This window comes from Alligator sinensis, unplaced genomic scaffold (genome assembly GCF_000455745.1).
Source record: "Alligator sinensis unplaced genomic scaffold, ASM45574v1 scaffold226_1, whole genome shotgun sequence".
In the NCBI taxonomy this organism is placed as follows: Eukaryota; Metazoa; Chordata; order Crocodylia; family Alligatoridae; genus Alligator; species Alligator sinensis.
Genome location: NW_005842028.1, coordinates 1779979 through 1805742, shown reverse-complemented (window position 1 = coordinate 1805742; position 25764 = coordinate 1779979). Strand labels below are relative to the sequence as shown.

Sequence of the window (25764 nt, the reverse complement as noted above, 5' to 3'; positions counted from 1 at the left end):
ATACCATAAAGCTCCCCCAACCCCAAGCTCTCCTTATAAATGTTAGGTGATTGAAATTGTTCATATTTTAGCAGAGCTTTTCTTTCTTTTTGTCCTTCTGGTTGAGATAACTGCAGTGGGCATGGAACCCCACAGTACACTTTTCTCTGTATTTTTGCTAAACTGCTAATTTTCCCTTGTGTATTTCAGAGGTCAGAGTCCAGCTGTTGCTGAATTCAATTTACTACTGAAAGCACATTCTTTGGAAACGTACGGTGTTGATCCCCATCCTTGCAAGGTAATAGTTAAGAATTTTTAGTAAATTGTTACCACTCCACAGGTGAATAATGACTTTCAGTATAACAGCTGTCAGATACATTGATGGTACCCATGTGCATTGTGCCATTTCTAAAAGAGCCTCCCCAGAAAGTGTGAAAGAGATGCTGCCAGCTTGTAAAATGCTGATTGGTTGGCACCTACGTACTGCCTTCCACAGTCAGCATGACACTGAAGCTGGGAATGTCAGTATAAGATTTTTCTAAGGACTTGGTGTTATAATTACCATAATTCTGTCCCATTTCTGGGAGCAATTTATAAAATATATACTACATAGCATATAATAATCCTCAGAAAATAGATGATATAGCCCTCTTAAAAAAAACAGTAACTTATTTGAATTTAACAAGGAAAACTTTGGATTTTAGTTTTTTGAACAAAAAGTCAGATTAGTGTGATGTTAGATTTCCTGTGACTATTTCCAAATCCCCATATTGCTGTCTATAACCTGCTTTGTTATTTTATATAACAAAGGATTTGGAAATAGTGACAGGAAAACTAGATAATATGAAACTGACCTGAACCTTTGCTCAAAAAACTGGAATCCAAAGTTTTTTATGTGAAATTCAAAGAAGTTTGGCTTAATGACCTAAAGAAAAATACTAAATATCTTTTTACTTCCTGGTTTCTGCCAGTATTGGACATTTTTAATTACTTCAGTATAGGAAGTATTGTAGCAATGTTTGCAGCACAGATGATATGAAGAAGCTCTAGAAGTTCCATGAGAGACCTTGATCTTGTAGAATTTCTCGACCAAAGTATCAGGACTTGTAGTAGAGATGATATCTTTTATTAGACCAACAAGATTTTTTGAAAAAAAAAAGTATTTAATTGCAAGCTTAAAGAATTTTTTTTGCCAAAATCTTCTTGGTCTAAAAAAAGTTATCTTTTATGAGTCCAGATTGTCTTTTCCTCTAGACCAATATGGCTACAATCTGGATACCTAGACCAAAGTATGTCATTTGGAGCTGATTGTGAATCCTTTGCTCATGTTGGTCACTAATTGATATTAGATGGATACTTCTAAAAATATGTATTCATCACTGTGAAGAAGCCTAAGTGTTAGTCATGTGCCAAGAAGAAAGAAAAAATGCAGGTTGGTTTAACAGTAGCTGAGTGTTGCTCAGGATTGAGGTTTGAGGTTTAGAAAAGCCTAGAGGACAGAAAAATCATAGTTAAAAAAACAACCACCTATATCTAACGTATCAGTGACCCAGGATAAGAATTTATGCCATAAAAAGAATGTTTTCCAAATAAGGAAAAGAATTAAGACATCAACTGTACACATATTTGTTATTCTCTTTTTATTTCAAGGATTCAACGGGGACCACTACATTTTTAGGATTCACAGCCACAGGCTTTGTAGTTTTCCAGGGAAATAAAAGAATTCATTTGTTAAAATGGTGAGTGCATTAACTGAAAGTGGATTACTCTACAAGAGTCTATGTTTCTCTTCTTCCGCTTCTCCCTGTTTCCTCTAATGGAGCTTCACGTGAAACACTGAAAATTCGTTGTCCTTCCATATTATTTTTTTTTTTAAAGGATTCAAGATCACAAGTAAAAACGAATTTGGTGGTTTCATTCTTCTTACTTTTTGGATGTTAGTCTGTATGCCAAATCCACCTTAAAACTTGAAGTCAACTTAATTGACAGAAATGCTCAGAAATTGAGTAGCAGCGAAGTTACGGGTCAGTAATGAGGTAATAATTCCAGAGATGCCTAGGGGAGTTTGTACGTCTCCTACCTCATTATGCTTTGCTCGTGCATGCACTATCTCTTCCGCATTCAGTTAGGAAAAGGAAATATGAGATTCTGTTCTTCTAACTGCTTGGAGTGTGGGAGGAGGTTAGGGATCCATATGTTCATATATTATCTTTCCTTTGTAGATTTTTTTTTAACAATAGGGAGATTTGGTTCCTATGCTTTTTTTTTTCTTGAGGTAACTTGCTTCATTTTTCAGGATTTTCAGTTGTAGGACATATCCAAAACAGTATGACAACATGAGGGGAAGTTGCATTGCACCTCTTGTGACATCATTTCTCTCTGTAATGTCTGATGGAATAACTTAATCAGAGATTATGGTGCAGTCCACGTATTTTTACTTTATATAGTTTTACCAAACAGGAATAAACAGCCACCTGCCTTAGTAGGCCCTTTCACTGTGAGTTTCAAAATAAAAAACAAAATGTCAACCCACTCTTGAAAAAGGAAAGCTAATCTGCAGTTTGCAGCCTTTTCTTAAACCACTGGGAGCCCTTCATTATCCTCTAAAGGCCTGATTAGGCAGTGTGGAGAGCCCAAACAATGCCTGAACAGCTTCTCCTGAACAGGAGCAACCGCTTTACAGATAGGAGTTGTTTGTCCATAGTGGGCACTTGTACACATGATCACGTGATGCCATTAGCATGTACACGTGATGAAAATGTCACTCTGTGTGGCTTAATGGCATCACACTGTGCATGGTCAAGAGTTTTGGGGTTTTGCAGTGACTTTGCATCATTGCAAATGAAACTACATCCAGATGTAGTTTACTTTGCAATAATGTTTTGCAGCTGTCAGCTCACCCCGGCCACAGGAGAGGTGGGCAGGCTCTGCAGCTCACCCCGGCCACAGGAGAGGTGGGCAGGCTTTGCAGCTCACCCCGGCCACAGGAGAGGTGGGCAGGCTCTGCAGAAAAAAAGAATCAGGCCCCTCACTGCTTCAGGAGGGCACCTGCTGAAGGCAAAAGTGGCAAGGGGCCCCATCTTTTTTTTATTTTTTGGTGGAATCTGCCTGCCTCTCCCATGCCTGGGAAGCAAGCAGCCAGCGGGCTGAGTGGTGCCTGAGCTGGTGGTGGGCTGCAGTCCTTCCCTCTGCAGCTCAGAGGCAGCACCCAACCTGATCCAAATCTTCCCAAACCTCAAGCTGTCTGGGGTAGCACCTACCCTGTTGGTAGCCTGCCTGTGTGGCCCCAGGGGGTGCCAGCACCACAGAGGGAAAGACTGGGGCCGCTGACTGGGGCCCCCGACAAAAAAAAAAGAAAAAAAAAAAGGATCAGGCCCCTTGCTGTAACGTGATGGAAAAATATAAACAGTGGGCTTCAATTAAAAACCCACCGTTTCAATTTAGGAGGCATAGAATGCAACCTTGAGGATTAAACCCCTGTCACGTGTACAAGTGCCCAGTGTTCGCAGACTGTCGTCTGAGTGGGACTAGATAAGATGTCTGGCAACCATTTTGCAGAAGGCAACAAGGGAAGGACAACCAATTAGATAGGGCTTTCTTTATAGACCTTTTTTGATTTGTCTACAAGACCCACAAAAAGGTCTTGGTCCAATAGGACTCATGTCATCCCTGTGTGCTACATCTTTTTTAAGCATAACTTAATTAGCTCAGAGCACATGGCGCTTTCACTGGCTTTCACTCAAGTTTTGGGTGCTTAGCATTTCTGAAAGTCATGTTCCTAGTGTGTAAATACAAGCTCAGGTTGTGAATGGAGATGTCTGGTATTCTTGAGAGTGGTATAGGGGGATCTCTTGAACATCCTTGCAAACTTATTTTTGGGTTTGGAGGTGCAGAGCAGAAGCTCATTGAAGAGACTCAGTTTTTTTGTGGTTCAAAGTGTTGCAAAACTCATGTATTCGCTCCTGAAAAATGATGGACATGCTCCAATCTAAGGCTTTTGTTAAAGTGGCTTAGGAGAAATCTGATAGCATACTGTACCATGTGCCATTTTACTACATGGTTCTGCTTTTGTTAATAACAAATTAATTTCTATTATTTGGAGCTAGAAATTGGGTTATCTTCCACGATAGCTGGTTGAGTCATCACCTTTCTTTGATTTGACTAGATCAAGTGTGCTCGCATTGCCTTTTGCCATCAGAGTTCTTTGTTGTTTTCTTCTGAAATGTATTGTTGTGCTCTCCTGAACACTTTTGAAGGCTAAAGAGTGAGCTCCTTCTCTGAATATTATTAAAGGTACTAGGCATAATTCCACTCTCCTTTGGTATGTAAAATTGGCAACTTTCTAGCTGTGTACCTGGGCAGTTTTGGCCATGTTTCTGTACTGTGGGTGCATAGAATGAGCATTTTTAGGTGGCTACACACTGTCCAGACACTGAGTATAAGTTTGGGAGGAGAAGGATGAAAGCCCTCCCATGTTTTAGCTCCAATAGCTGAGCATTTAGAGGCACTTGCCCAGGAAGCAGGAGACTCAGGGCACTGTTTCCCATGCTCCAGTGGATGGGAGAGGCGGCACTTTAATTGGAGCAGCTCTGAGAGCCATTCTAAGAAAAGTGCCTTAGCATCTCGTGTATCAGCATCCCCACACTTAAAAATGGTGGTGGGGGTGCTTGAACTAAAGCTCATTTGATGAGCTTTAGTTCAAGCGCCCCGCCACTATTTTTAAGTGCAGAAATACTGATACATGAGATGCAGGAGGCTGTTTTAGCATGGTAATTACTCAATTAATCGAGTCTGACCTGATGCATTATAATCAAGTCTGCCTCCACACTCATGTACAGGCACCCTCAGGTGCTAAGTCCCATCATCCAATGGCATTTGAATGTATGGCTCTCTCACATCCCAGCACAGAGGTTAGGCATTATCCAGAATCCTCTCCAAAGCTCCTTTTGAAGCTGAGCATCTGTCCCTGACATTTAATAGTCATTGGATGAAAGGGATGGAGGGGAAGTTTCTCCCCCATTGGGAACAAAGGTGCAGTTTACAAATTAGGGCTCTCTCCCACCCAGGGCAGCAGCTGTCTCACTGAGCCACATATTCTCTGCTTGTTCTCTTCTTCCTGGTCTCACATAGTCTCCCAGGGGGTCAGCTGTCAAGGAAGCACTGAAGAGGCAATTGGATAATACCTAAAATGTAGTGTGATGGTTAGAGCATTGTGCTGGGAAGCTAGAGTGTTGCAGTTTCAAACCTCCTCTGGGCAAGGAGTACCTAGGGCTAGTGCTCTAGCCACTCAGATATTGGGGCTAAAAACATGGGAGGGTCCTCCTTTGGCATCTGATACCTGTTAGTTATGGATTTCTGGCTGGCTACATTTTGGTAACTTTGATGTATGCATCCGCAATGAGCATGTGTAGATAACCATGTACCTGCCTGGCCAGTGTATAGCTGCCTGTGCATGTATGCTCCTAGGCATCCACATTGCAGGGGAAATAGAATTTCTACCTGCATGTTTTATGTCAGAAACTCAGAAAAGCATAGAAATCTGCTCTTTAGATACACAGGCCACGTCCAGATGAACATGGGCATGCAGTATGTGGCGCCGCAGACACACCTGTGGTACCACATACTGCACATTCAGTTGTTCTCCGTGCTACAAGGGAGCAGCACAGAGCGTTTTTTATCCAGGGGTCAAAAAAACCCATGAAGAAAAAAGGTGGAGTGGTGCCTATACAGGCAGTGTGCGCTGCTCAAAAGTGTAGCTGGGCCGCCTGGAGCCATGCTGCGGATGCTGGCCAGGCTCTGCAGACTCCCCGCTGCTGCAGCCCCAGAAGGCCCCCAGGACCCCAGGTAGGGCTGCTGGGGCCAGCCCAGTGCTAGCCCCAGTCTCCCCTGCCGCCCCGGGGTAACTTGCCATGTGCCAGAGTGGATGTGGCATTGACATTCCCCGGGGACAACTAGCAGTGGCGCAAGGGGCTATGTCCCTGGCCACAGAGGGTAACAGAATTCTGCATATAGTCTCTCCAAACTGCAAAAAGGCAGCCTGACCTAGATTAACACAAATAGGATGATCGTTTCACTTCGGTTCTTCAAGAATTTTCTCTTGAGTTCATACCTCCCATTATGTTCTAGAAAATACATGCATCTCAAACTATTTGGTCAATAAGAGAGTAAAATTCTGAGTATTAGTGTTATCAGAGAGTCTCAGTTGAAATTACCTTCAACTGTTGAATCATTAGATTGTATCAGTGGTATGATAGATATATGATAAAAATGCCAGTAGAAAGTAAAAGGTATCAGTCAGAAAGTTTTCCTAGTAACACAGTTGTATAACCCCAGAGCTCTTTCCAGGGCATGGGGTCAGACTTGATGACCTACTGAGGTCCCTTCTGACCCTAACATCTATGAATCTATGAATTCCTCCTCGTCTGTAGGAACTTTCCACTGTCAGCCATCTGTATGCTTGTGTTTCAAGATTTTAACTTTCTAGCGGGTTCCAAGATTTTTAAGATTAAAAATATTCCAAAGTATATTTATACTGCATGAATATAAGTTTATGCCCACTTTTGAGCTTTCTGCTTTCCCCTCTGGCTCAAGTGAACTTTTTAAAGGCTTACAAAGATATGGAAAGCATAACACTCTAGGTGTATGTTCTCTCCTCTGAGGAAAGTTGGTATATTACTTCACTCACTTTTATGCTACAGGATGTCCACTACCAAGACTGCCATTGACATAATAGCATTTTTTCCCATGGCAGCCTACTTTGCATTTGTGCATTAGTAATATTTTATATGAAATCACCTTTCTTTACCTGCAACTCTTTTCTTTACTTACAAGATTTTTTCTTCTTAGGTGTGATGTCTATAAATTGAAATTTGAAGGGAAGACATTTTATGTGTTTGGAGCTCAGAGAGAGGTTAGATATGATTTTCATACTAACTTTTTAAATGTGGTTTGGATTTAACCAGAAATATATTTATAATATTTTTAACTTTAATTTAAAAATAAAAATTTTAAACTAATGGCGTGCAAATTTAAGTATTAGACATAAAAATCAAAATAAACACGAGCCTTTTTCTTTTGTCTTTGGGAAGGTATATTTCATTTGGCAGAGATTACATTACAGATGCAAACATCTATCAGTTTATCTGACACATTTGTGTAGTGTAGGATTGTCCTCTGTGTTTTATTTCCTATTACTTGAGCAGTCAGGTTTTAAGGATCAGAATGATTGAGTTGCACAGCCATAGTCTGTCAGATTCCTGGCCATTATATGCATCAGATTTTCTAGAGGGTTTTAACACAGAGGAGAATCCACTCAGGGCTTTGTTACACTTTATATTATATGCCACACAAATGTTAATCAGCTTAGTGTTGTATGGGTCAGTGGAGCAGTCACATCTTAAGGCCACAAACCATCTCTGACTGTGCTTTACCTGTACAGTTGTGACTTGCCACTAGAGGCTTGGTGAGCAGGGGCAGGACTAGGAACTACACACGACCCCAGGTGGAGGTGTTATCCCATAATGTTCCCATAATGTTCCTTGTGATTTTCTGTGATTCAAAACTCTTTGAGCCCTCTAAATCTGAGCTCTATTCAATCTGAGGGCTAAAAGGTGGTTGAAGCATCCCTCACACCCCAGGTGATGCCAGGACCCAACACGTGCAGGGGCTGGAGCTCATGTGGCTGAGGGGAGGAAGGGGGTACTGGCTGTGGAGCGGGGAGCACATACAAGCCACCGTGGCTGTTGGGTGCTCCAAGATTGTGGTGCTGGCTCTGCCCAATGGGAGCAGCAAGCTGGTCCAGGTGGTGATGGAAAGCACTGCGACCACTGTGCACTTGCTATGCCCAGTGGGAGCACTGAACCAGTTTGGGCAGTGGCAGGAGGCAGCTCAGCCACGGTGAGCTCCAGGGCTGCAGGGCTTGCTCTGCCTAACATGCCAGGGGGTGCCATCTAGACTGGCTTAGTGCTCCCACTGGGCAAATCTAGTACCACAGCCCTGGAGCATCCTGGGATACTGGAAGACTTCACCTTGGGCATAATAGCTATGGGGAGTGGCCACACCTTAATGGAACAGGAGCAAAGCTGTGTGGATTAGAGATAATCCTGCTTTTTCTAATACAAATAATTAGTACTTTAAGCCACTTAAAGATGTTAACATGCAGCCAGTCCAGGGGGTTAAGAGTTCCAGAAGCTACCTAAAATTACTGTGTAACAAGGCCCATATTTGATTTGGCTAGTAGGCTGATAGGTGTCTATATAGATCAAGGGTGGGCAAAATGGTGGATCCAGCTGGTGGCTGGACTCCATTTCCCAGCAGCCCCTGCCTGCATTGCTGCAACCAGTTTCCCTGGGGACCCCAGTAGTGGCAGTGCTGTGATGGCACGGGAACAGGGTTTCAATGGAAACCAGCCCCAGCAGCTCTGGCAGGATGTGTGGCTGGACAGGATGCTGCTCCACGACTGGGATCCTGCAATGGTGACAGCCTGGTCCAGAGCCGGGGCAGAGCCTCAATCTGCTGTCGGTATGGCCCTGCCGGGGGCATGCAAGCTGCAGATCACATCTCTGTCCTGGCTCTGGACCACACTGCCACCACTGCAAGATCCGAGCCCCAGAGCTGCTCCCTACCCAGCTGCATGCTGTGCTAGCATGGCTGGGGCCCCTGGCCCTGCACTGTCATGGTGCCGCTGCACCCCTGGCCCTCTTCATGAAAACCAGCTGCAGTGATATGGACAGGGACTACTGGGAAATGTAGTCCGTTACAGTCCCGATCTGGCCCATGGACTGGACTTTGCCCATCCCTGGTATACGTAGTCTTCTCGATTTAGGAACACTGTCATCAGTTATCTAGCTCTCTCTCCAGCTAGAGAGAGAGTGTCCAATTTACTTTGACCATCAGAGTGATGCTTGAGCATTACAGGGCAATGACGTGGGGCAGCTTTGCCTCAGAAGTTATGGGCAGGTAGCTACACCACACCAAAGAAATGTAGATGTAAGCCACTTAGAAAATTTTGGTCTTGAATGGTTTTTCCAGCAGATGGAAAAGTAAAGGTTTTTGGTGATATCTTTTATTGGACCAATTTACATAATTGAAAGGCCTACAAAAAGGCACTTTGTACCCGAACAAAAAACCCTTGCTCCTTGCATATTTCCTAGGTCATCACAGCTAAAACAACACTCCAACTGTAGTCCAGCAGATGGACTCATTATCAGCTCTCTAGAACACCATTTCATAGCCTGATAGAATTAAACCTTTTTTCCTTCTTTTTTTCCTTTGTGCTCAGAAAAAGACAATGTTGTCATTCCATACTTCTACACCAGCAGCCTGCAAGCACCTTTGGAAGTGTGGGGTGGAGAACCAGGCTTTTTATAAGTAAGTATATATCAGTTTATCATAGCAAAAGAAAAGAAATGTGCACTTGGGTAGAAGATGGCTCAGTTTGAAATGTTCTGTTTCCTTAACAGGCTGAAAGAAATGAATGCCATTGCTGCATCATTAAATATGGATGAAAAAGGCATATTCAGATAAAAATGTCAATTAGTGTATCAAGCTATAATACTCCATTTTAAGTGTGCATTATAAGCTTTATCATTTGAGAAGGCTTTACATGGGGTTTTTTTAGGAGATGGAGGAAAATAAAAAAATTGCTTTTGTTTTAGTGAAACGTGAGCAAGCCACTTGATTCTTTTGCATCTCCAGATCCCCAGCTGTAAAAAGAAAAGTATTATTTTCTTCACTTCCATTAAGTGCTTTGAGATCTGTGGAGGCAGAATTCTAAGTATTAAGTACTGCTTTACCTGGGCACTTTTTCTAGTAAAAAATATTTTCTATTGAAATCCAAGCAGTAGTAACCAGTGGAGAGAAATTCTACAGCATTAATTAATACAGCTGAAAAAGATGAAAGTGCCCCTGAAGCATTTTGGAAAGTTGTCATTCATTCACTTTTGAAAAAATTAATTGGTGTAAATCAGTTTCATCAGAAGGAAGAAGACTAGAAGCAGCCCCCATCGCACACACGCTCATAAAGGAGCCCTGCAGATAATTTCTCATTAAAAAGAACTAATTTATTTTTCTTTGCTTTCACCCTGTTGACTTCATTAGAACTTTCTTCTTAATATATTAACTTTTCTCTTTAGGCACATAGCTTTCATTTGTGCTATTTAGTGTTTCCTTACAGCATCTTGCATATATAAAAGTATGTGGAATGTAACCAGTGCTAGAAGGTGGAGAGATGACTCGCAACTGAGTAGACAGAATTTTTTCTAATGAGTTGTTTATGGTGAAGGTGGTTTCTTCTTTCAGCTTAATGCTGATGCAGGTGTGTTGAGTGAATGACACAAAATACAGCATTACAATACAAACTTCGGAGCTCTTCAGTGTTTTCCTTCCTTCCTTGAATGCGTTAAACAGTACCTCCCAGTAATTCAGCTTCAACATAAAGAGTGTTTAAAAGGAAAATATACATCCTGTTTTGATTTTTGATTTTTTGTCTTTATTATTTTATATTACTAGAAGTAATTGGAGGAAATGGGGGCCATATTTCTCCCAGCTGTAATCAGAGGAGAGAAGTCAAATACATTTGCCTTGAGTATTAAATGCACTCAAAACATAGCTGTCCAAAGTGGTACAGAATATCATCTCTTTTTAGCAGTTTGCTCTACTAGTTAGATAGTGGCATTATTCACAAGCTGGCTTCCTGCCAACATACCCCATCTACTGTTTTCTCTGTTCCACTCTCCCCATGGATTCCATGCAGCCCTGTGGGTTTATTTCTTCAACACTCAAAATATACTTGCCTATTCACACTTTGTTGTGTCTTGACATAATGGAGCTATGTTATTAGGTTAATAAAGAGACGATTGGCAGTGCGATCTCAAATGTAGATGCTGACTAATTAAGAAATAGTAATTTCTGTGAGTCAGAATCGAGGCATCCCTCCATAACTTTTGTGACCTGAATAGCACCCCATTTCAAAAATGAATTTATTTATTACAGGGTTTACCTTCTTGCAGAGGGCATAGGCAGCAGGGGTGTAGGAGCAGTTAGGCAGGGGAACCTGAGCTGCTTATTTCCTCACACCTGAAGCCTGCCTTTTATCTGCTGATTTCTTCACCTCTCTTATCTCCTCACACTTCCTGTGGCACCCTTCAAAGGATCTCATGGCACCCAAGGGCACCCTGGTTGAGAATCACTGTTGTAAGTCAGCGGTATGCAAAGTTTAAGTAGTCATTTTAACAAAACATCTACACTCAAAGCTTCTTACTGAGCAGTAATGTGCTAAAGAAAAAAGAAGGTATATCAGAATGCCTTTTGAGTAAATGAAGGGTATTAAGGGATTTTTCTTAACATTTTTTACACCTGATTCAAAGATTCATAGAGTCATAAAGTTGATAACAGAGCTGAGAGGGCCAGGACAGAGAGTGTAACCAGATCTCAGTCAGGGAGATGAGTGGACCATAGAGCAAACCCAAAGGCTCATAGGAAATAGTGAGAGAACAGCTTATAGATACCAACAAAGTTGAGAACCAAGAACTATGATGATAATATAAGACCAGCCAAGATCAGATTTAGGACTCTGAGAAACTGACCACCTCTTGACCCCAGAAAGTCATATTTTTTTAAAATTGCTGGTGGTGAACCATAAGTTCATGTTGATGTAATGGACATGAAGTGCAATTGGTTGTTTGCCAACCAAGTGAGAGGATAGCAAGGCCTTTGTGCATCCCTGTTGAAAGCTTAATCAATGGTTAAAATCACTTATTACTGAGAACACTGCATAGAATATAAACCCCTTAGGCACTGACTGCATATCATTATTTTAAATTTATACACTATCCATAAGATGTTTTAATTAAACCCAACAAAGTCTTGCATGCCATTACTGGTGGTGAAAAATTTAATCAGTTAAATTTGGGTCATGGTTTTAAATATTTTTCCACAGCTATCATTTTTTAGAAAAATGAAAGCTGAGATTCTTTTCACTTTGTGATTTCAGAAACTAGGGCCCCACACATTCTTATATTTTCGTTCAGTCCTGTGTTAAAACATTCATTTTATAGCTATTATTCATACCTATGTATAAACAAGTTTTTTAGGGCTTATACAATCATAGAATAATAGTCAATTAGGGTTGGAAGGGACCTCAGAAGGTCATTGAGTCCAACCCCCTCAACGCAGGACCATCCCCAACGAGATCATTCCAGCCAGGATTTTGTCGAGCCGGGGCTTAAAACCAACAAGCATGGAGGGTGAGAGAATCGATATGAAGTCAGTTTGACATTTCAAAACCACAGAATATCAGGAAGATGGTTGTACTAAAATTCTGCTGTTCCTTGATCTGTGAAAGCCAGATCTCTCCATCCTACAAACTCTGATTAACGTAGCAAAAGGTTGTTGCATGCTGACTCAGTGGTTAAACTGGGGAGACTTTGTTATAGGCTATACATAACTTGACTCTTTAACAATGCAGGAAATATGGTTGTTTTCTGAGTCAAATACTCATATTCTTTGTTTGTTTCAATAATGCTGTTGAATGGAGATAGCTATAGCTCAGCCCTAAATCTTCCACATTTTGGGTATTGTTAGTAAGAACCCTAGCTGTGGTGTGATGCTGGATTCATGCTGTATGTGTAAGCCCTTGCAGACACAGTAGACGTATGCACTGTACTTCCCCCATTACCCAGATAATCACTGATTTGCATGAAGTTATTTGGTACTGCCCGAGTTGTTCTGCTTGCAATTTTATGTTATAGTTGTTTTACATACTAATAAAAAAGTTTGAAAAGTTCACTTCTAGAATACTGTATGGTAGGAGAAAAGTAACAGTTTGTCTTTGATCCTACTTACTTCTGTATTTTAAGTTATTGCACTGCAATAAAATGACATTTCTACTCTTTTTTTTTCTTTCTTGAAGGTGTGCAAAATCCAGTCAGATCAAGACGGTGTCCAGCAGCAAAATATTTTTTAAAGGCAGTAGATTTCGATATTGGTAGGTGCTTTCTAGACCTTATGTTTCTTTTTACGATTAACCATTCCAGGGAGGAAGATAATTATTATTGGGAAATTAAACCTGTTGCTTCTAGTATACCTGTTTCAGCCAATCTGTGTTGATAGGATTTTAAGGCGAGTGCTACTTAGGGCCTCTTCAGTGCTTTATTTCATTCTGTATCCTAGTTTCTACTTGCATCAGAAAAATGGGCCCTGAACTAATTGTCATCTTTCTTAGCAGTCTCAAGAGGACAAGAGTTGGATGGCCTAGCAATTGAACTACTCTTTCACCAGATGTCTCTAGAATAGAGCTACCTTGGTTGGAAAGCATAGAGGAAGCTCATGATGGCACTGCTTTTCTTTACTGGTTCTGTAGATAGATGGTCTCCAGGATTTTCATTCAGAAACCTTTTATGAGCACTAAATTAATTTAGTTTACATTAGAAATAATTCCTTTTTCTTATGTCATTTCTTTTAAAAACGTTGCTTTTCTTTCTATTAAAACAATTTGGTTTCAGGTGTGTCTAAGTACAGATAGTCAAAAAGCCTGTAACTGAATTGATTCAATCTTCACAGGTTAGTCTAAGCTGTGTGGACTGAACCAATAAGCAAGTGAAGAGACTTTCACTTTTGATTTCAGAAATGTAGCCACATGCCTGCAACGGCCCAGACCAGGAGCCAGGGGCACTAGAGCATGCCTTTCTGCTCAGCTGGAGCAGACAGCTTGGGCCAAGGCTAGCTAGCCCATCCACCCTGCAACACATCTTGGGATGTTGGGGGAGTGTGATTTAACTTGAATATGGAGAGGATCTGGGGCAGAAGTTCAATAAACCAATTTAACCTAGATCAGTTGTGTCTGATACTATGTCTATCCAAATTTATCTTAGACTGGTTCTGGCCATTTTGAAAGCAGTTTATGTGCACTGAACTTCTCTTGTGTTACAGAAATTAACTGGTTTCTGATCACTTATACTGGTTTATATGTCATTTCTGTCCCTAGCCAGGGTGAGTGGCAGTGCTTCCAAATTCACAGGCCTTCTATGAGCCCCACAGGCCAAACAGTATGTCTCTAGTTTATGGGCTGGATCAGGCCGCAGGCCATAAGTTTGACACCCCTGATTCAGTGGTTCAACTGGATTTAGATATGGATGAATAACAATTTTAAAACCTTCAAAAGTTGTTTCATTATTTAATTCATGTTTTAATACAGTGGCAAAGTTGCCAAAGAAGTGGTTGAAGCAAGTTCTAAGATCCAAAGGGAACCTCCTGAAGTTCACAGGTATATTTTGATGTTACATTAAACTCTAAGAACAGAAGAGGCTGAATCTGCTTTGCACAGAAAGTATTCCTTTCATTACTGTAGGATATAGAGACTGATTGTTCTGACTGTCACCTGCCTCAGTGGGGGACTTTTAACAAGTCAAAAATGCTAAGTGAGTTTATCACAATTCTGTTAATAGTGCTTTTTATCTCCTAGGCAAGGAAACTACGTCCATGTGGCATGAGGTTTCTTTTAATCATTTGGTCAGATAGATAGTTTCTGTTGGCCTTGGTAATGATGATATTAAATTATCCTTGTCAAAAAAATCACCTGGTCACTGTCTTTATGAGTTATTTTTTGAGGAAGATGGAGAGTTATGTTCCAAAAAAACCCACAGCTTTATAGCCTTAAAGCTAAGAACTTTATATTTAAGCAGTAAGGAAAGTGTCACTCCTTATTTGGGGAAAAATTCCTTGTTTTGGTGTTTTTTGGTATGACCAGATGATACCATTATACTTTTGAGAATAGACAGACATCTTTCTGAAAGGTGTCACTGTTCAGCCAGTCGGAGTTATGAGAACTTTATTAAAACAAATGGAAATTGAGAACTTACAGAGACCCTGTGATTAGTAATTAACCAGAAGATAGTAAAAAGAGGGCAGGGAAAAAAAAAACGTTAAAAAAGTTTTAAGGATACCTCGTGTCAGGTGCATTTATTTTTTAGTTTTCTGAATATTTTGTAACTATATCCCCGCATTTATTATAAATTTTATTATGTTTTGATATTCCAGCTCTTACTTGGTGGAATATGGAAAGTACTCCAGGTTAGGCTTTTTAAAACTTCTCAGAGGTAAATATTCAGAAAGAAGTACTGATGTTGCACGCCCTAAGAATAGTGGTGGGCAAAATACAGCCTATGCGATGGATCTGGCCCATTGAGGGATTTTGTTTAGCTCGCAGCAGGTTCCATGGTCCCACCTTGCCCAGGCACGAGGGGCAGTGCAGGGTATAGCGGGTGCAGCTGGTCCTGCTGCCCAGACACAAGGGGCAGCCCAGGGGATGCTGCATGTGGCTGAACCCACTACCCCATAGCGCACAGCAGGGCAGGGGTGGTATAGCGGCCAGATTCCATTTCCCAGTAGCCCCAGTGGCTGCAGCTCCTTCTAGCTGCCGCTGCCAGACCCAGCCCTGCTGCCTGGGCACCCCAGCCTGTCTGCCCTGCATCCACCACTGGGGGTGGGACCCACACAAACAGAGCATTCAGGTGGGTACCTGGGATGGGGCTGTGGGCTAGAAGGGAGCATTATCTGGGAGTTAGATGGGTGGGCAGGGCCAGGGAGACCCCGGATCTTGGAGTGGTGACGGTGCAGGGCTGGGGCCCAGGGCAGAGCCACGATTTGCTGCCTGCATGTCCCTGCAACAGGCATGTGTTCCTCAGGCGGGGGCTTGTGGGGAGCAGATCATGGCTCTGTAATGGCCCCACACTGTCACCACCCCAAGATCCCAGCCTCAGCACCGATGAAGCGCTCCGCCTGCCCACGTGGCCTGCACATGCAACTCCTGGCCAGTCTCAATGGAGACCCTGGGATCACGGGACTGTGACAGTGCTGGGTCAGGGCTGTGGTAAAGCCCTGGTTCTGTGGGCAAGGATGTGCAGGGAGTACATCGCAGCTCTGCCCTGCCTCTGTGATGATACTGCCCCATGATCCTGGAGTCTTCATGGAGACTGGCTAGGAGCTGCATCCTGTGCCAGGTCTGGGATCTTGGGCCGGTGACAGAGCCATGATTCACTCCCTGCATGCCCCTGTCTGTGGAACCCACACCTGTTTCAGGGGCATACAGGCAGTGGATCACATCTTTGCCCTGGGCCCTGGCCCTACACTATCACTGCCCCACGACTCCACTCCATGATCCCGGACTCACCCACCCATCCCACTTTTGAACAGCGCTCCCCACCTCCCATATAGGGAGTTTTGGTGAGTTGTTGGGCAGTGGGTGGGGTGCTGACCCAGCCTTCAGCAGCTCAGCAAAACTCCTTACATGACCCGTGGGTCCAAATAATTGCCCACCCCTGCCTAAAAACATCAGCCAACTTGGGCATATGTTGTCTCTGCTTGCCCTTGGCCCATTTTACTGTTCTGCCTCCATTGCCTGGGTGAGTTACCTTCCCAGGGTTAGCATCTACCTGACTTACAGCCTGTCTGCTGGTAGCCAGTTCATTAGCAGCTAGCTTATTTCTTAGCTGCCAGTCCTCCCTGATTCAGCTTATCCTGCTACACTTTTCTCTTAAAGTAACAGGAGACTTCCAGCTCCCTGTTACAGGGGGGCAGAGAGGGGGCCAGTGTGGTGCCATGGGCAGAGAGGGAAGGCATGTGGTATTCGGCTAGTGGGGCATATGATCCCTGGCCATGTAGAAAGTGGACAGCCCTGACCTGAATCATATAAATGATTCCTAGAAGAATTTGAATCAAGAATTTGAATCTTCAATCCTAGAAAAATTTGAATCAATAGTGCAGAATTCTGTAAGAGCTTCTGCTCTACCCAGAGCTCCTATACAAGTGAATGACTTATGTTAAAATATACTTGCACAATTAAATACTGAAATGCAGTAAAATGTAAAATGAGACATAAGGCTTCAAGAATGAGGAGGCTGCCACGGGGCTGAGCCACCGAAAGCCCTTTGCAGCACTTCAAATGTGAAAGTTATCCTGTCTTACAGAGAGGAGAGTCATCAAGGGATATTCACTGTACATGGCATGTTCTCTTTGGGGCCCATTGCAACTTATGCAAAGTGATCATGAGACAGGGAGCTTTGTATTTCTTGTGACCAAACCAACACTGTTTATCTTTGCTTTTAGAACCAGCATTCCCCAGAGTCGTAGCTCTCACTCCTTGAACAAACAGCTCATAATCAATATGGAACCTTTGCAGCCCCTTCTCCCTTCTCCAAGTGAAGAAGAAGAGATTCCATTTGATGAAGGTAAATTCAACACTGTCACTACATTTCCACAAAATGATAAAGTGAACCTCATACTGCATCTGTGGTATGTGAGACTATAGAGACTGAACACTGACCTGCAACCCTCTCTGTGATGGAATGTGCCAGGTGGTTGAAACAGCACAGTAACACTATTCAGAATTTAAAGAAAGCAGCAAAACCCCCCAAACCAAATAAACAGAACAAAAAAAACAACACCAAACCAGTTCTTTGTTAATGCAATTCTATTGACATAAATACATTTTTTATTTCTGAAAGTTGGAACGATATTCTTTATAGAAAGCATAATTCTAGTATTTGCTTACTCACTGTTTTTGATCATGTTCCATACTGATCTTTCAAATAAATAAAGAACATTTCTACTGAAGATCTTTTAGAATTTTTTTAAGTAGCGGGGTATGAACCTCAATATTCTAGCCCTATACCAATGTTGCTACTGAGGAGAGGTAAATCTTCATTATGACATGTTTTTCTGAACCAACTGTGTAGCTGGAAAAGCTGATGGACAATCTTTTGCTGTTCCTCAGGTGACCTGCCTGCAAAGTATCAGGTGCTAAATGAGAATAAATCTTATTTTACTCTGCACTGTTTATTCAAATTCTCTGGGAGCTGGTTTTTATAAGATGACACCTGAGGTAGAGCACCTGATGCCCAAGAGCTTGTTCAATAGTTCTCCCAATGATACAGTTGGTCCAATGAAAGATATCACAAAAAACTTTACCTCTGGACCATCGTGGCTACGACAACACTCCAACTCTACTACAGCATCACTGATGACATCCTTTCTCTAAGAAAAATTCACTCTTTAAGTTCCACTGAAATATCAGGAGTCAATAGAGTTTTTGCCAGCAGACCATTTGACTTTACTGGATTCTTGATAAAGTCATTTGTGATTTCACCTTATTGGAAACAGGAATACTAGGAATAAGAGTCATTCCTTCATTTTACAGACTCAGTGGCCCTTTGATATCAGTGGGAACTTTGCCATTGACTTTCATGGGGATAGGAAGGAGAGTCCCCAAATGGCCAGGGAGCCAGCGAACAGGGGCAGCAAGCAGGGCAAGCAGTTTGCAGGCAGTTTGCTAGGCATTCCCTTCCCCGCCCGCCTCGATTAAGAGACCCAGGGAAATAGCTGGAGGACATTGCAGTGCCAGAGCCACTGCCGTGCCTCTGCTTGCACCTGTGAGACTTCTCTCCAGGCAGGACCACTCACTATCGAGGCTTCTACCCGGGTCCAGGTTTGGCACTGTGGGGACTGTGGCTTTCAGGTTACTTCCAGTGACGGCTAGGTAGAACATACCTCCTTGCACTGGAGCCAGGGGGAGATGAGCCTGCATTTGTCTCCTTCCATAAAGTTTGGGAGGGGAAGAGCAAGAGCTTATCTCTTCATACCCCATAGCACCTTCAAAAGGATCCTGTGGCACCCCAGGGTACTGTGGTAAATCAGTTTATTTCCAAAAGAGTCAGAAAAATTGCACTTTACTTGTAGGTGGGATTGACTTATTCTTGTAGCCTGCAGTATGAGTGGTGCCTTCTGGTGGTGTCTTTCAGGGAACAGGCAAAAGAGTCCTGTACAGGTTTCCCTTCCAAGCTGCACTGCTTCTCCTTCACCAGTAGGTGGCCAGCAAGAGCACTCAGCCTGATAGGCTTGTTCCTGGAATAAACAGCTACAACAGGGAAAAAGTGTTAGGGTATTTTTATTTGGCATACTTCAAAGGGACCTGAAGTGTGATAATGGTCATGTATGTCTGTACAATCCTGTGACAAAAGACTTTCTCCTGGGTCAAATGCAATGTCTGCTCATATCTTAAGAGTCCCATTTTTTCTTTCCAAAAGAGCCAGCAAAATTGCACTTTACTTGTAGGTGGGATTGACTTATTCTTGTAGTCTTTATTTTTGTACTTAAAGTATTTTTGTGTATGTAGTAAATATACCCAGTCAGAAATGTTAGTTGTTTTAGGGAGTTCAACCCTTTGGGTCTTTTCTTTCTTTACTTGATTTTCCTGTGGGATTTTGTAAGGGTAATACAATTATAGAATCACAGAAAAATTAGGGTTGGAAGGGACCTCAAGTGGTCATCTAGTTCAACACCCTGCTCAAAGCAAGACCATCTCCAGCTATATCATCCCAGCCAAGGCTTTGTCTTAAAAAACCTCCATGGGTAGAGTTCCATGTCTTGAACTGTAGTTATCAATTTATATCTGGAGAAAAAGTTGTGTTTCCTAAAATTGATCCTGAAAACCTGGGACTGATCTGTATGCTCACATATGACTTATTGAACGGAACAATACCATAATCTAAGAGGAGTTAAGTGACTTCCCTGAGGTCATAAAATGAATCAGTATCAGAGCAAGGAATAGAATCTTCTCCTTACTTAATTGCCAGCAGAGTACAGGATTTCCTCTATTAATGAAGCACATCTTACAGGTTCCTGAATTTTAATTTGCTGTATGTCCAACACCTGAAAATGTGACCCAAAATACAGTGACCTGCTGGTTTCTTGGGTTATCGTTTTTAATGAGCTGCTTGAAAATACGTGCTTCACAAAATTGTCTGAGAGGTTAATTCCCATACTGACTCAGTCTATGTGAAGTATGAAGCTAAATTGTCTTACAGAAACTGCCAGACGATAAGGAATATTTCATGCCAATTGCTTGAGTGTTGCTAAGTAACAGAGTGATCAGAGTGAACTCAACCACATGAAACGTTATGTAGGAATTTTGAGCAACTTTAAACCTGTCTCGCTGTCCTTAGGATTGATTCAGAATATGGCAATTATGCAAAATAGAATAAAAAAACCCCCAGTCATCAGGGCACATAAGATCTGCAAAGGTATGACAGTGAAATGAAATTCCTTTTCATATAAACGCAAGATGTCTACTGATGCTCTAGTATTGCTAGCTTTCTCCAAAACCAAAAAATGAATTAATTAGTAGGCATTGCACTCATGATAAACTCTAGAGTCACTGTGGAGGGAAAAGTAATAAGCTTTGGTGGTAGCATCGCAATAGGATGATTCAATATAACAAAGAACAGCAAAAAAAAAATCCACTGTTTTATATTTGTTTAGATATTGGGGTGGGGGGGGTTATAAACATTGAGAAATTAGTGTTTTGTTACTTAAGTGAAATAAGATTTAAAAATTGATGATGAAAAATGTTGTTTGGAATGACAACCAAACAGATTCTAATATTTCAAACTTTGGTGCTCTATATTCTATTTGTTGGCTCCTAAATCTGCATACAGTCATTCAAAACAGACATTTAGTTGACAGGCTGCTAGTTTGAGCACCCAGATGTGAAAAAGGTTGCCATAACTTAAACCACATTTTGGAATTATGTTCCTGATTTATCAGACCAGTTCTGGAAGAGCTGTAAGTTTGAAGAGAATATTCATACAGCGTAGTCTCCTAGAATGACTTCAGGGAAGCAGGTTACTAAACTCTGCCTGGGAGTAACAGGAAGTATTTTCCTGTTAAAATAGGTTATAAGAACTTTTAAATTCAATACTTGACTCTAATATCTGGTATTAGTAAGGAAATTTGTGCTCCCATCCCATTCAAGTGTTTCCCATAATCACAGATCATACGATCCTGTGCTTCTAGAGCAGTTCAAAAGATCATTTTCAGTTAGTGAATTCACTGAATGGGGCACTGATTCATAAAAACACAGCCCAAGTAGTTGGCTGTTACAGTTCTGCTTACAGAAGGAAGGAAGGAAAAACTTTCCAAAACTAAATCTTTTTCTTGGTACCGTTAAAATATATTAGTAGGTCTCTTAGGTCAGAGGTCAGGTACACCAGTTTTGGGAGAAGAGCTAATTTGAGCTATGTAGTAGCACCACAGTGTGAAGCGACATGAGAGAGAGTATTACCCAGATAAGAAACAACCTCTTTTCAAAACTATTATTTTTCAGCATTATAAAGTAAATCTCTTCCCTACCCTAAGTTTTTAAACTGACAGCCCTTATGTGTTTTTCAGTCTGTTAACAGGTGGCTGTTAATTTTTATATTGCTGAACAACCTGAATTAAGTTGTCAGACTCCTCAGAGACAGAAGGGGATACAAAGCCCTAGAGAAATATGTGTGGATTTACTTAAGAAATGTGCAAAGAGATGGAGCTAATTACCAGGCTGGTCTGATATGTTACAAATGAAAGTTAATGTCTTTCCATTTACAGTTAATAGAAACTAGTTTTTCACTAAAGACACCATCATCTGAGGATCCGTCATTCTTGAATCTTACAATGCCAGTGCAAGACAGGACAGAATTCCCCTGTAGCAAACTTTTTATGCTCTCTGAAGCATTACATAAACCAGGAGACAATAAAGCCCTTTCACCCCCTTCCAGAAATACCACATCTTCTACTACCTCAGCTCAAAGGACCTTCCAGCAGGCTTCTTCTTAACCATGGGCTGGGAAGGAGCTGTCTGCAGGAGTCGAGACATTTCACCACTTCTACTCACAGCTTATCAGCTGTCTGACCGTAGGCTTCTTATTTGAATACAACTTCAGCTTTTGATGGTCTGTGCTCTTAGCTTTGGGGCCCTAGAACAGTGGTTCTCGACCTTTGTAGGCTCCTGGTAACTCTCCATTACTCCTGCGATCTGAGTGGCACTCCATATCAATAACTGATTTATTTATTGCAGCATTTACGTCCTGGTGCAGGGGTGGGCGTGGGGGTGGATCAAGCATTTAGCTCCTCACAGAACAGCTGGGCAGGGATGATCTTGAGCTTACTTTCTTGTACCGGAGCTGAGCACAGACAAGCCTGTGCTTAGCTCCTCTACTGGAGCAGCTCCTCTACTGGAGCTGAGATTAGACTGCGATTAAGGGGCAAAATCCTTTCTGGGTTGCCCCTCAGAGGACACTTTTGAAGAACTGGGAGCAGGGTGGTGCCTAAGCGGGGAGGAGGAGGTAGGGAGGAGCAGCCACTTGGCTCTTCACACAGGAGGCAGCAGGGATCAGTAGAGCATACCTCCTTGCAGCGGAGCCAGGGAGAGATGAGCCTGCATTTGTCTCCTTCCATAAAGAGTGGGAGGGGAAGAGCACGTGCTTATCTGTTCGTACCCCATGGCACCTTCGAAAGGATCCTGTGGCACTCCAGGGTACTGTGGTACATCTGTTAAGAACTACTGCTGTAAAATCTTTTAAAGTCTATGAGTTTGTACTGTCTCTGTGTGCTGGTAAGGCTTCATTAGGATCTTCAGAGCTATTTAGGTCTGTTGTGGATTCTTCTGTAGCACGTAATTCTAATCTTTACACATCAAGTGTTTGCCCTAAATTATAAGGCCATTTGGTGCATTCATCAGTGCTCAGGTATCCAGGTTTTTTATCAGTGCTCAGCTGTTTCAGGACTTCACAACATTAGGATGTTGTGATTTTCACTGCTGCCCCCTCCCAATTTTTTTTGTGCCATGGTTTGTTTGGAGGTTGGTCCTTCTTGTTAATTCTTTCTAAAGTGCTTCAGTGTTTGTGTAGGACTTGGTAATGGTTCCAAAATCCTATTCTACTGAATAGCTTTTCTAGAATGTTTCTTTTTCTCCCTCTCTGTCTCTTAGAAAGAGGAAGGAATTACAATAAATTGCACGTCCTGGGGAGATCAAACTTTGAGGAAAGGTCCTAAAGTCATCCTTTTAGAGGTGCATCCTAAGAAATTTCTCTAGGCCTGTTTTAAAGATAGCTTGGAGTGCTTTGCTGGATTCATCCCTGATGCTGAGACCTGAGTTGTATCTCTCTGATGCTCACCAGAATAAGATTTAAAGCATGGTGCAAATAGGCGCATGTGGATCGCTTTAGATGATGCTGAGAAGAGGCTTCTTGGCTGCCCCCTTATTGACCTGATCAGTAATAAAGATTAATTCTAGTCCTGATAATTTGGCAATTTACTTTGCCTACTGTGAAGTAGCTGAAAATAAAGTCGCGTTTCTGGATCTGTAAGCCACCAGAATCAAGCAGGGCTTGATACACTTGAAACCCTCCACTAAAAAGCCTTATGAGTCACAGGATATTAATGTGATCCTGACAAACCAGTGAAAGCTTCTTTTTAAGCCACTTGATCCATGTGAGCTCAAATTTCTTGTATAGAAGGTTATTTTCTTGATGGCAGTGACTCTTGCTCAGAGTGGGGGAACAAATAAGCAAGAATCTCTCTGCAGCTTTTATACTACGTTTTACAAAGAAAAGAGGTGATGCTACAGGTTCTTCCTAAATTTCTTCTAAGGCCTCCTGCTTATTCCATAGGAGGTCTTTTTTCTACCAGTTCCACAGCCAGAGCTCCTTCACATGCTGTTTAGAATGGACTAAACCTTTAGGTAGGTAGTTCTTAATCATTTTTAGAGTCAAATCACACCTTGAGAAATGCCAGCTCTTAGCTTTTACTTATTTCTTGACTATGGGGAAAAAATGGAGCAATTCTTCTGTAGCAAAGAACTCAGAAAGACCACAACAAGACAGATGGATTCCTATTCAAACTCTCTGGGCATATCTCCACATGCAGGGGTGTGCACTTGTAGCGGCACAAGTAGCAGTGGCACAAATTTGTGCTGCTGCTTTGTGTCCCTTTGCACCCATGCACGTGTGATTTGGCATGCAGTTCATTGTCCTGGGTAGGGGTAGGGGAGGCAGTATTGCCTGGTTTCCTGCTGCACCAGGAGTGTAGATCCAGGAGCACACAGCCTGGCTGGCTGGCAGCCAGAGCATTGCTCTGGCTGGCCAGCCGCCCAGCTGGCCTGGCTGCCAGCCAGAGCTTTGCTCTGGCTGGCCAGCCCTCCGTGTGCTCTGGCATACTCTATGGACATGTGCGCTATGCTGCTTTTTTTTTTCTTTCCATTTTTCTTTTTTTTGTTTTGTTACCAGTACATTTCTTTTTTTTTGCTACTGGCAAATGGGCATGTTTTAATGTTCTGGGCATGCAGTTTGTGGTGCTGCAAAGAGGTTTGTGGCACCACAAACTACACATGCCTCCACGTCCAGATGCACCCTCTGAGTGTACCTTGTGAATCATGTGTTTGCACACCTATCAGTGCTAATATTGAGCAAAACCCTGTTACACCCTATAAAGGATCACACAGCATCTCAGGGGCCATGGAATCCTGGTTGAGAATTACTGCTATAAGTAGTCCACCCAGTTGCTTTTTCAAATTAGTACTAACTCTGTGCACATGGTCATCGCTAAAAGATTCAAATCTAAATGGCTGTCTGACAACTTTAAGGCATTCCATTAATTACTGCTGTGACCCAGGAAGGCATGTGGATCATGTCACAGTGTAACACAGCCTGAGGCAGAGAGTCTTTAGTTGTCAGCCCCAGGCCTGTTTCAGTTCAAGGCTTATGCAGTATAGTCACATGATTCTCATTGTACATATGTACTCTGAGTTATTACTGAGATTGGGTTTAACCAGTTGTCAAAAGTCAGGTCTCCCAGACTATTCTTTTAATTTTGTAATTTTTGAGATGGGAATATTTGTCTCTCTTTTTTTTAATTTTTCTGAAGCTATATTCTTTGTGGCTCTGTGTTGTGTGCTTCTTGTGTTATTTGGAGATACATTAGCCTTTTCTCTATAATATGCCTTCATCTGCCAATGTAAAAAATGTGCGTGCGTGTGTGTATGCTCACATGCACGCGGATATAAATTCCTACTTAGTAATGTTCAGCATTGCTTTTAGCAGTGTGTTTTACTTAAGTTCTAATTTAGCCACATCAGTCAAGCTGTTCAGTTCCTGAGTAAGAACTATATACAGATGGTTGCCTTTACTACACTTCAGATGCTTTGGCTATGTGGCACTTGGAATATGCAGCTGCACAATGCATATGTATAGCTATACAGACTTTCAGGTATTTCTGTTTGTAGTTGCCTATCTTGTATTTGGAAATCCCAGTTTGTATTAGCTTCAGACTTGTAACAGGTGCATAGAGAAATTTTGTGTGTACTACTTAGACCGGGGTGGGCAAAATATGGCCCATGGGTTGAGTGCAGCCCACAGAGAGACATTGGCCCATGGTGGGTCCCTCAGTCCTACCTGGCCCATCTGGCCCATGACGTATCCTGCTGTCCCTGGGCATGCAGTGGGGCTGGGGAGGCTCCATGGCTGGACTCCATTTCTAGGCAGCCCAGGCAGCAGTTCCTTCTGGTGGCTGCTGCCACTGGCACAGCCCCATGGAGTCTGGCAGGGACCTGCACACACAGCCCCAGCCCTGGCTCCAGCCCTGCATCCACTTTGGAATTGCTGGTGGCAGTGGTGATGGCGGTGGAGAAGAGCCACAGGGCAGCCCAGGTGCAGGCTCAGGGTGCCTGCAGCAAAAAGGGTATGGAAGTGGCGAGGGGGAGGTAACCATTTTTTCCCATGCCCAGAGGCAGCTTCTGCCTGGCCTGCTCGTCATGGGCAGGTGATCTGGATCAGGAATGGGGCGAGCCAGGGTCAGGGCTGTGCGCATAGGTCCCGGCTGGTCTGGAGCAGGTCTGTTCCATCTGCGGCAGGTGTGGGCTAGGGCCAAGGCCAGGGATGCGCACTCAGATGCTGCTGGGCACTGGTGTGGGGGGGG

At 42.6% G+C, this 25764-nt stretch overlaps 1 protein-coding gene across 3 annotated transcripts in view; it reads left to right on the top strand.

Annotated features, from left to right (window-relative positions):
* FRMD3 (FERM domain containing 3) overlaps positions 1–25764 on the top strand; it is a 188970-nt gene that overhangs the window by 148770 nt on the left and 14436 nt on the right. For all 3 annotated transcript variants that reach the window (XM_025202504.1, XM_006022288.2, XM_006022290.2), the window contains 7 exons: positions 190–277; positions 1630–1718; positions 6826–6889; positions 9260–9348; positions 12890–12964; positions 14174–14242; positions 17083–17204. In XM_025202504.1, the coding sequence (XP_025058289.1) occupies positions 190–277; positions 1630–1718; positions 6826–6889; positions 9260–9348; positions 12890–12964; positions 14174–14242; positions 17083–17204 (596 nt within the window). The remainder of the gene's footprint in view (positions 1–189; positions 278–1629; positions 1719–6825; positions 6890–9259; positions 9349–12889; positions 12965–14173; positions 14243–17082; positions 17205–25764) is intronic.